Genomic DNA, 12,180 nt, shown 5'->3' on the forward strand with positions numbered 1-12,180 from the left:
CACATTTATTTTTCTATTGATTTCCACTTATACAAATATTTTGAAATTTTTTTATCCAAAAAACAGCTGGATATCCCTACTTTTTCTCAAAATCTATGCTTGTTGTGTCAGAGAATCCATTGTTATGTTCGGAAGCCAGGTACAGGCACATGCCTAATACATCTCATAGAGTAGAACTTTCCACAATGTGCCATCATTTGCTTGCAAAATACATAAAATGCAGAAATCTCACTTCTGTCATGGGGGTTTGCCACAGTGCATGAGTACAGGAATCCATCCGTGTAGGGAATAATAGTGCATGTGTTCTGGATAAAGCAGCGTACGCCGTGTGTCCTGCTGACACAATAGGATAGTTTGTGGAAGCCACAGTCACATTTCCGCGGTGCACCTTGTGACTGCTGTGTGTTCCCGGGGTTTTCTGCACGGTCCGGGGCTCCAGATGTTCCCTGAACATCTCATTCATGTGAGCGAAGCTCAGCAAATCCGCCAATGCTGTTTTCATTTAGTATTAGGATTTTTTTGGCTGCTTTGATCTTGACAAGCCAGCATCACACGCTGACCAGATTCCCTGCTAATCTCTTTCCTAATGGCCAATTATGTGGAGTGGTAACTTGCGCCATGGATGGACACGCTGCAGGAACCGTTCTCATCTGTCTTCTGGAACACTGTATATGTAACGTCGGGATCACGCAAGCTACAATCCTCAGACTGTGTGAAGGACGTGGCTCCAGTGTGCAATGTGGCGTTAGATCTCTGTTTATATGAATGTTCGGGGTCACATTTCTGACTAGGAATACGACTGCAGACGTGACTTCATGTGGGATCATGCCATATTATGTCATCGTAAATTCATTTTTCTTCTTAAAAAGCATCACCGGTCACATACGTAACTTGTTGCTCCAATCCTACAATGCAAAATTTGTAGCAGATCCCAATAATCAGGTGCCATTTATAATAACTTCTAATGGTGCTTGCCTTGGGCACAAAATTCTTAGGGACTAGTGATGAGCGAACATGCTCGCATAACATATTATCCAACCATGCTCGGGTGTTATCCGAGTATCTCGGGCGTGCTCGTATTCGAGTCCCCGCAGCTGCATGATTCGAGCTGTTAGATACATGCTGTCCAACAGCCGCAAAACATGCAGCCGCAGGGACTCGAACATATTATTCGAGCACACTGAATAACACCCGAGCATGCTCGGATAACACGTTTTCCGAGCACGTCTGTCCATCGTTATTAGGAACTCAAAATTTTAAAAGTAAAAAAAAGTCCTAATGTGTTTTTTCTTTGCCTCTTTTTCCTTGAAAATTGACATTTTTGTGACATACGAAGATCGATCCGGGGTCATGCACATGCCACAGCCTTCTGGCTGGGTGCCCGGATCTCTGGACAATCTTTACTTTGACCTGTATCAGCATAAAAATGATGCAAATACAGTTGGATCCAGATGTGTAAGAGCCGCTCCACCACTCTCCGTCCGGTAGGTTGCAGGGTGTTGAAGAGCTATAGTCTGAAAGACAGTAGTATCCCAGCTCAGGCATTATAATGTCGTTACAGCAATGTGATACTTGTGCCAACCTGTTTTGAGTGCAGGGGAGAAGAGGACATGTTTGCTCAGACATTTTTTTTTGGGGGGAGGGGCACAAAAGTGGGTTATTGGGTTATGGGGATAGACAGGATTGCCAAACATTCAGAAATTCCAGGACCATCTGTAAAAATAGGGCACATTTTTGCCCCGTCTGTAAAAAAAATTAAAATGTTGGTGATTTTTTTGAAGCTGAAAAAAATGTCTACAAATTATTTTGAAGATAATCCTCATCATTTTACAGTTAACAGTGAATTAAGCTGATGTCTTCATAACAGAATTACGGGCTATAGACATGGATCACTTCATAATATCATAATCATAATGATTTATTATGGTTTTCCAATGTGTCCGTAAAAAATATTGCCTCTCTGTGATTTTTCTATAAGCTGTCCAGAAAAAATGAAAAGTCAAGTTGACCACCCTGTATGTGAAGGCAATAGTTGCCTTGCCATAGGCACTGGCAAACTATGCCATGCCATTTCATAGAGTGGCTTTGGGCCTTGTGAAGCAGTAATTTTCCCTGTGCCCCTAATGAAGCTTCCCCCTCTGAGATTGGTACGTATAGAATTTATTCTCATCCTAGGGATGCTCAAGGTAAATATACAGCAAGATCTTGGTGGGCCAAGTCCTTCTCATCTTTCTGATTATTACAGACAAATGGATTAGGCACACAATGTTTTAATTCATTCATATGGAAAATTCCTTAAGAATCATTTTCCAATCTTATGCATATTTCTGTGCTACCTTGAGAACAAAAAGATCGGAAATGTTGCACTTAAAATGCTCTTTCCTTCTCTCTCCTATCAGTTGCTGTGGGGGATAGTCGGGGTGCCCCTATGCACCAAAATCAGCAGCTTCAGCTGACCTACATCTCTTGTGTATGGTCATCTTAATGATAATTTTGATGTGCTTTTCTTCTATAACAACTGTGTGATTATCTAGTAAAGAATTGTCATGCTGTGACTGTTCCTGATTAGGGAAAGGGGCCATGAACCATTCCTAGGTCTGGGGCCCTAACTATCCCCGCTCCCAAAGGTGCCTCTAAAGGTGAGGAGGTTTGGGCCACCAGCCTTACTGTTCCTTTGTTATTACTTAAGCTGTCCCTTCTCCCTCCCCAGGAGGCCTGGGACAGATTTGTAGTAGTCCCGGCCGGAGGCGTCCCTGCTTGCACTGAGACGTTCCCTGGCTCTGCACTGTCTACTGGCACCTTGTCCCTGATCGGACAAGCGCTAGCTAGCGTGCGCCCACCTGATCGCTACCATTTGGAGGACCACCTTTACCATCAGACCTGCCATCTATACCGGCGGAGTGCCGCATGCAATCTTTGGTGTATTTACCACGAGCCACCCTGCAGGAACTCAGGACAGCCTGCCTCGACACTCTGTCACGGTATGATATTTATTATTTACATACCCTAGCATGCATATGTGGTTTACACACTGATTGCGGTACATTTTAAACTATAGGTGGGGGCACTGTCAGTCGGCATCTTACTATACACTAGCCCACTATATCTGCCCCAACGTGCAGCATACGTTTCGCAAAGGGCGATGTTGTGAAATTGGATTCTGGGCTCCCCCGGTGGCCACTTGTGGAATTGAACTTGTGTGCATCATCCCCTCTGTTCACCTGCTCCTATCAGGATGTGGGAGTCGCTATATAACCTTGCTCCTCTGTCAGTTTCTTGCCGGTCAACAATGTAATCAGAAGCCTTCTGTGCTTGTTCCTGCTACTAGACTACTCCCAGCTAAGTTGGACTTTTGTCCTTGTGTGTTTTTGCATTTTGTTCCTGTTCACAGCTGCTGTTTCGTTACTGTGTCTGGAAAGCTCTTGTGATTGGAAATTGCCACTCTGGTGTTATGAGTTAATGCTAGAGTCTTAAAGGAATTTCTGGATGGTGTTTTGATAGGGTTTTCTGCTGACCATGAAAGTGTCCTTTCTGTCTTCCTGCTATCTAGAAAGCGGACCTCGATTTTGCTAAACCTATTTTCATACTACGTTTGTCATTTCATCTGAAATCACCGCCAATATATGTGGGGGCCTCTGTCTGCCTTTTGGGAAAATTTCTCTAGAGGTGAGCCAGGACTGTCTTTTCCTCTGCTAGGATTAGGTAGTTCTCCGGCTGGCGCTGGGCATCTAGGGTTAAAAAACGTAGGCATGCTACCCGGCCACTTCTAGTTGTGCGGCAGGTTTAGTTCATGGTCAGTATAGTTTCCATCTTCCAAGAGCTAGTTCTCATATTTGCTGGGCTATGTTCTCTCGCCATTGAGAATCATGACAGTTTGACCGGCCCAAAAAAGGGTTAAATTACTGGCTGAGAAAGGAGAGAAAAAAGAAGTCTGCTACAATTTTTTATTTTTTTTCCTCTAGTTCTGAGTGTGCTCTTAATTGAATCACTTGCTAGTCTGCCTATGCTGCAGCCTTCCTCTCTTTCTCTCCTTCTAATCCTTGAATGGCTCTGTGTTCACCTGTTTCAAATGGATCTTCAGAGTGTAGCTACAGGTTTGAATAATCTCGCCACAAAGGTACAAAATTTGCAAGATTTTGTTGTTCATGCACCTATGTCTGAGCCTAGAATTCCTTTGCCTGAATTCTTCTCGGGGAATAGATCTCACTTTCAAAATTTTAAAAATAATTGCAAATTGTTTTTGTCCCTGAAGTCTCGCTCTGCCGGAGACCCTGCGCAGCAGGTCAGGATTGTAATTTCCTTGCTCCGGGGCGACCCTCAAGACTGGGCTTTTGCATTGGCACCAGGGGATCCTGCGTTGCTCAATGTGGATGCGTTTTTTCTGGCCTTGGGGTTGCTTTATGAGGAACCTCATTTAGAGCTTCAGGCGGAAAAGGCCTTGATGTCCTTGTCTCAGGGGCAAGATGAAGCTGAAATATACTGCCAAAAATTCCGCAAATGGTCTGTGCTTACTCAGTGGAATGAGTGCGCCCTGGCGGTGATTTTCAGAGAAGGTCTCTCTGATGCCATTAAGGATGTTATGGTGGGGTTCCCTGTGCCTGCGAGTCTGAATGAGTCCATGACGATGGCTATTCAGATCGATAGGCGTCTGCGGGAGCGCAAACCTGTGCACCATTTGGCGGTGTCTACTGAGAAAACGCCAGAAAATATGCAATGTGATAGAATTCTGTCCAGAAGCGAGCGGCAGAATTTTAGACGAAAAAATGGGTTGTGCTTCTATTGTGGTGATTCAACTCATGTTATATCAGCATGCTTTAAGCGTACTAAGAAGCCTGACAAGTCTGTTTCAATTAGCACTTTACAGTCTAAGTTTATTCTATCTGTGACCCTGATTTGTTCTTTGTCATCTATTACCGCGGACGCCTATGTCGACTCTGGCGCTGCTTTGAGTCTTATGGATTGGTCCTTTGCCAAACGCTGTGGGTATGATTTGGAGCCACTGGAGGCTCCGATACCTCTGAAAGGGATTGACTCCACCCCATTGGCTAGTAATAAACCACAATACTGGACACAAGTGACTATGCGTGTTAATCCGGATCACCAGGAGGTTATTCGCTTTCTGGTGCTGTATAATCTACATGATGTTTTGGTGCTGGGATTGCCATGGCTGCAATCTCATAACCCAGTCCTCGACTGGAGAGCTATGTCTGTGTTAAGCTGGGGATGTAAAGGAACTCATGGGGACGTACCTTTGGTTTCCATTTCATCATCTATTCCCTCTGAGATTCCTGAATTCTTGTCTGACTTTCGTGACGTTTTTGAAGAACCCAAGGTTGGTTCACTACCTCCGCACCGGGAGTGCGATTGTGCCATAGACTTGATTCCGGGTAGTAAATACCCTAAGGGTCGTTTATTTAATCTGTCTGTGCCTGAACACGCTGCTATGCGTGAATATATAAAGGAGTCCTTGGAAAAGGGACATATTCGTCCTTCGTCATCTCCCTTAGGAGCCGGTTTTTTCTTTGTGTCTAAGAAAGACGGCTCTTTGAGGCCGTGAATTGATTATCGACTTTTGAATAAAATCACGGTTAAATATCAATATCCGTTACCACTGCTTACTGATTTGTTTGCTCGTATAAAGGGGGCCAAGTGGTTCTCTAAGATTGATCTCCGTGGGGCGTATAATTTGGTGCGAATCAAGCAGGGGGATGAGTGGAAAACCGCATTTAATACGCCCGAGGGCCATTTTGAGTATTTGGTGATGCCTTTTGGTCTTTCAAATGCCCCTTCAGTCTTCCAGTCCTTTATGCATGACATTTTCCGCGATTATTTGGATAAATTTATGATTGTGTATCTGGATGATATTCTGATTTTTTCGGATGACTGGGACTCTCATGTCCAGCAGGTCAGGAGGGTTTTTCAGGTTTTGCGGTCTAATTCCTTGTGTGTGAAGGGTTCTAAGTGTGTTTTTGGGGTTCAAAGGATTTCTTTCTTGGGATACATTTTTTCCCCCTCTTCCATCGAGATGGATCCTGTCAAGGTTCAGGCTATTGGTGATTGGACGCAACCCTCTTCTCTTAAGAGTCTTCAGAAATTTTTGGGCTTTGCTAACTTTTATCGTCGATTTATTGCTGGTTTTTCTGATGTTGTAAAACCATTGACTGATTTGACTAAGAAGGGTGCTGATGTTGCTGATTGGTCCCCTGATGCTGTGGAGGCCTTTCGGGAGCTCAAGCGCCGCTTTTCTTCCGCCCCAGTGTTGCGTCAGCCTGATGTTGCTCTTCCTTTTCAGGTTGAGGTCGACGCTTCTGAGATCGGAGCTGGGGCGGTGTTGTCGCAGAGAAGTTCCGACTGCTCCGTGATGAGACCTTGTGCTTTTTTTTCCCGTAAATTTTCGCCCGCCGAGCGGAATTATGATATTGGGAATCGGGAGCTTTTGGCCATGAAGTGGGCTTTTGAGGAGTGGCGTCACTGGCTTGAGGGGGCCAGACATCAGGTGGTGGTATTGACTGACCACAAAAATTTAATTTACCTTGAGTCTGCCAGGCGCCTGAATCCTAGACAGGCGCGCTGGTCGTTTTTTTTCTCTCGGTTTAATTTTGTGGTGTCGTACCTACCGGGTTCTAAGAATGTTAAGGCGGATGCCCTTTCTAGGAGTTTTGAGCCTGACTCCCCTGGTAATTCTGAGCCCACAGGTATCCTTAAAGATGGAGTGATATTGTCTGCCGTTTCTCCAGACCTGCGGCGGGCCTTGCAGGAGTTTCAGGCGGATAGACCTGATCGTTGCCCACCTGGTAGACTGTTTGTTCCTGATGATTGGACCAGTAGAGTCATCTCTGAGGTTCATTCTTCTGCGTTGGCAGGTCATCCTGGAATCTTTGGTACCAGGGATCTGGTGGCAAGGTCCTTCTGGTGGCCTTCCCTGTCACGAGATGTGCGAGGCTTTGTGCAGTCTTGTGACGTTTGTGCTCGGGCCAAGCCTTGTTGTTCTCGGGCTAGTGGATTGTTGTTGCCCTTGCCTATCCCGAAGAGGCCTTGGACGCACATCTCGATGGATTTTATTTCGGATCTGCCTGTTTCTCAGAAGATGTCTGTCATCTGGGTGGTGTGTGACCGTTTCTCGAAGATGGTCCATCTGGTTCCCTTGCCTAAGTTGCCTTCTTCTTCCGAGTTGGTTCCTCTGTTTTTTCAAAATGTTGTTCGTTTGCATGGTATTCCTGAGAATATCGTTTCTGACAGAGGGACCCAATTCGTGTCTAGATTTTGGCGGGCATTCTGTGCTAGGATGGGCATAGATTTGTCTTTTTCGTCTGCTTTCCATCCTCAGACTAATGGCCAGACCGAGCGGACTAATCAGACCTTGGAGACATATTTGAGGTGTTTTGTGTCTGCGGATCAGGATGATTGGGTTGCTTTTTTGCCTTTGGCGGAGTTCGCCCTCAATAATCGGGCCAGCTCTGCCACCTTGGTGTCCCCGTTTTTCTGTAATTTGGGGTTTCATCCTCGATTTTCCTCCGGTCAAGTGGAATCTTCGGATTGTCCTGGAGTGGATGCTGTGGTGGAGAGGTTGCATCAGATTTGGGGGCAGGTGGTGGACAATTTGAAGTTGTCCCAGGAGAAGACTCAGCTTTTTGCCAACCGCCGTCGTCGTGTTGGTCCTCGGCTTTGTTTTGGGGACTTGGTGTGGTTGTCTTCTCGTTTTGTCCCTATGAGGGTTTCTTCTCCTAAGTTTAAGCCTCGGTTCATCGGCCCGTACAAGATATTGGAGATTCTTAACCCTGTGTCCTTCCGTTTGGACCTCCCTGCATCCTTTTCGATTCATAATGTTTTTCATCGGTCATTGTTGCGCAGGTATGAGGTACCGGTTGTGCCTTCCGTTGAGCCTCCTGCTCCGGTGTTGGTTGAGGGTGAGTTGGAGTACGTTGTGGAAAAGATCTTAGACTCTCGTGTTTCCAGATGGAGACTCCAGTATCGGGTCAAATGGAAGGGATACGGTCAGGAGGATAATTCTTGGGTCACTGCCTCTGATGTTCATGCCTCCGATCTTGTCCGTGCCTTTCATAGGGCTCACCCTGATCGCCCTGGTGGTTCTGGTGAGGGTTCGGTGCCCCCTCCTTGAGGGGGGGGTACTGTTGTGAAATTGGATTCTGGGCTCCCCCGGTGGCCACTTGTGGAATTGAACTTGTGTGCATCATCCCCTCTGTTCACCTGCTCCTATCAGGATGTGGGAGTCGCTATATAACCTTGCTCCTCTGTCAGTTTCTTGCCGGTCAACAATGTAATCAGAAGCCTTCTGTGCTTGTTCCTGCTACTAGACTACTCCCAGCTAAGTTGAACTTTTGTCCTTGTGTGTTTTTGCATTTTGTTCCTGTTCACAGCTGCTGTTTCGTTACTGTGTCTGGAAAGCTCTTGTGATCGGAAATTGCCACTCTGGTGTTATGAGTTAATGCTAGAGTCTTAAAGGAATTTCTGGATGGTGTTTTGATAGGGTTTTCTGCTGACCATGAAAGTGTCCTTTCTGTCTTCCTGCTATCTAGAAAGCGGACCTCGATTTTGCTAAACCTATTTTCATACTACGTTTGTCATTTCATCTGAAATCACCGCCAATATATGTGGGGGCCTCTGTCTGCCTTTTGGGAAAATTTCTCTAGAGGTGAGCCAGGACTGTCTTTTCCTCTGCTAGGATTAGGTAGTTCTCCGGCTGGCGCTGGGCATCTAGGGTTAAAAAACGTAGGCATGCTACCCGGCCACTTCTAGTTGTGCGGCAGGTTTAGTTCATGGTCAGTATAGTTTCCATCTTCCAAGAGCTAGTTCTCATATTTGCTGGGCTATGTTCTCTCGCCATTGAGAATCATGACAGGGCGAACCAGGGACCAGCCTATGTACTAGTTAGTAGTAGCATCTTTCAGACCCTTGTAGCGCGGTATTTACCTTTTATTAGTCTGTTTGTTTCTTGGCAGAGTGGGCACAGATCTGCCTAAATACCTGCAGCACTTGGGCCATTTTGCGAGTAGCGCCAGTGTGTTCCAGTACTGTTTTTATCTGTTACTTCCCTGGAGTGTTCTTCTCCAGTCACTGAACACTGCTACCTTTGGAGGCCAGCTACTTAAGCCCCAGAACACACCCTGGGGTGGAGATAAGGTGGACATCTAGGGATGTCCACATAAAAGCCAGCCCATTATGCAAATTAGCTTAGCCACTCTTCGCACTTAGTGTGCTGGATGAAAATCTGTGGGTTTTATATCACTGACGCCATTAAGCGTAGTGAAACATATCTCACCTCCAGCACTTTAAGGTAACGTTCACATTTACATTGTTGGGCGCAGCGTCGCCGACAGATCCTTCACTCATTTCTAGACCCCCTGATTCAGTTTGTAGTCTAATACAAGTTTCAGATTGTTCTCTTGTGGGAGTATCCCTCCCTGTAATATAGGCTGGAGGTGATCTCTGTGTGTATTCAATGTTCTGTTGTCTTCATTTGCTTTCACGTATGAGCGCAGCTCTAACGTTGTTCTTATTCCCACTCCATATGCTTTCCTCTGCATGTACAGTGTGTTTTTTCCGCCCTCCCTGAGACTGTACATGATTTCTTCCCTATCCGGAATATGGAGATATGTGTACAACCCCTCTCCCTTTTGCTATTTAAGCACTGAAAGAAAGGGGAGAGCAAAGAGCTGTCAGGTGCAAGAGCTCGGATGGATTTGAAACATTTAATGAAAAAAATCAAATAAAGATTATTTAGAAAGTTCCTTATGTTTGCCTGTAGAATGTAAGCCCACAAGGGCAGGGTCCTCGCCCCTCTGCATCAGTCTGTCATTGTTAGTTTGTTTACTGTAAGTGATATCTGTAATTTGTATGTAACCCCTTCTCATGTACAGCACCATGGATTCAATGGTGCTATATAAAAAAATAATAATAATAATAATATAGGAAATAAACAGTTTAAAACATTATGTATACAGGTTTACATTCCTTGCAATCTCAATAAACACACTGAGCAAGCAGCATGCACCGCCTGAGGAAAAGTGAATACAGCTCTGGACAGGAATGATCTATAATATACATAATTCAGGATCAGTGCAAGAGCAAAAATGCGATATAGAGTAGAAAATGTTATAGTTCGATCAATCAGCAATCAGCAGAAACTGCAGTTTACAGTGGAAATTGTAAAAACTCAGTAGGCTTTGGTTCATTACTTTCATACGATACACTTATGGTTAAGGATGAGCAGACCCATTGAAGTTCTGGTTCATGTACACGACCCGAACTTTATTCCAAAGTTTGGTTCAGGTACCAGAATTGTACCCGAACTTGAACCAGAACCTGAACTCTATTGAAAACAATGGGGAACTGAACTTTTGATCTGGAAAACTCTCTGTTTCTTGACTTTCCTTGGAACTTGGAACATTGCAACGGACTTCCAGGAGAAGTGTGTTTTTGGCATTTAGCCCGGACACTAACTGTACGGTACGAACCGCGAAATTTTAAGTTCGGGTTCACTCATCTCTACTTAGGAATCATGACTCTCTACACTGGGATAAAACGTTTTCTAAACCTACTTTGTACTTTGGTAGCAAAAAATTAAAAAGTCAGCTCACCCGCTAGAAGATCTGATGCTCGTAAGTTTGTAGTGCCCCATGGAAAAATGTAGAAAAGGAAAAAATACACCAATGACTAAAAACGACATTGGGACCTTATCCTGGTCTGGGAATTGTGACTTTTTTATCCATAAATTAATGTTCTTAACTGAAGATTTTGACTTTGGATTTCTTTCTTTTCTATTCTGTACTTTAGTCCTTCAATGAGATTTTAATAATTAAACTGAACCAAGAGTTTTAAGGCTTATTTCTATGGTGGGTTCAATGATGTAGTGGTGTCCATATGAAATGTCTGTGCAGTGATGGTAGCACTTAAGATTTTCAATTTGGTTAGGGATCACAGGATGGTTTTACACTTCCAACATTCACGGTCTGAGTACAAGCTACAATGTCCAGACCCATCGCTGGTCTCCATTCCCCAACGGAATAGGCTCATAGGCTTACAGTATATGAGGCCGTTGATTTGGGGTTGGGTCAATGATGCGGAAATATGGAAACCACTAAGTCAGGACTTCAGAACCAGCACCTTCTTCGTGATCTTCTGAATCTAACCACATTTGCTACAAGCTTGTATTTAATACTTTGCTCCTTTTCTCAGTATTACGTCCTTTATCTTGCAGGTCACAGTTCTGGCTCCAAGTTAAAAGCGCCTGTATTAAATATAAAGGGAAAAGAGTTAGTAATACGAGTCGGCCAGCCAATACATCTTACATGCAGGTAAGACGGGTTCTGTGAGCGGTTTACGGGTAAGGTTGGCATAGACTATTGTCCCATGGCACGGTCCATAATGCCGCTACTCTGACAAGGAGTTGCACCAGGATTTATGGTGAAAATCTGGCATTACCCAATAGTACCGAAATTATAGATAAATCATATAAAACATCTTTTTTTATATATATAATTATATATTTATATCTATATTAAAAGTTATGTTTTCTATTATTTACCTATAATTTGGGTGCTATTTAGTGAATCCATACTTTGCTCATTGGTACTAATTTATCTGATATATGGTGACTTGATTGTGGTGAAAATCTGGCATTACCACAATGGTCAAGATCGCCTTCCCTGATGAAAAAATATTGCAAACACCTAATTGTATCAGAATATTTGCAAGTTTAATAAAGTCACTTGCTAATTCCTTTGCCAGTGAGTTGCGTTAATAATCACAGCTGACTTTTTGTCACGTCGTCCTTCGGGTTGACAGATATTTTTTTTCTAAAATGAAATGCATATTTGTTTTCTTTCTTAACCGTCCTTCGTACCTTTTGTTTTTACAGAGGTGATCAAACGGTTTTCTGGAAATTCCCAGCTGCTTCCAGGAAAGAAAGTAAAAGGTTCCATATAAGCGATAATTCGTGCCAAGGAAGCCCCAAGATGGCCTGCAGCAGGAACGTGACACTGCACAAAGCTCAGCTGAGTGACACCGGCTTCTACACCTGTCACTACGAATACTTTACCTCAGCCAAGAACCCATCTGGTATCTATATATTTATTTCAGGTAAATCTCAGCTGCCTGTGATTTTTTTTGTATTCTTGTATTCTAAGGGGTTAATCCCATCCTATCACCACTTTCTTTCCT

At 44.2% G+C, this 12,180-nt stretch overlaps 1 protein-coding gene across 1 annotated transcript in view; it reads left to right on the plus strand.

Annotated features, from left to right (window-relative positions):
• FLT1 (fms related receptor tyrosine kinase 1) overlaps positions 1–12,180 on the plus strand; it is a 70,419-nt gene that overhangs the window by 14,846 nt on the left and 43,393 nt on the right. The window contains exons 2-3 of the mRNA XM_077298288.1: positions 11,219–11,315; positions 11,879–12,099. Coding sequence (XP_077154403.1) covers positions 11,219–11,315; positions 11,879–12,099 — 318 coding nt within the window. The remainder of the gene's footprint in view (positions 1–11,218; positions 11,316–11,878; positions 12,100–12,180) is intronic.

This window comes from Ranitomeya variabilis, chromosome 3 (genome assembly GCF_051348905.1).
Source record: "Ranitomeya variabilis isolate aRanVar5 chromosome 3, aRanVar5.hap1, whole genome shotgun sequence".
Classification (NCBI taxonomy): domain Eukaryota; kingdom Metazoa; phylum Chordata; class Amphibia; order Anura; family Dendrobatidae; genus Ranitomeya; species Ranitomeya variabilis.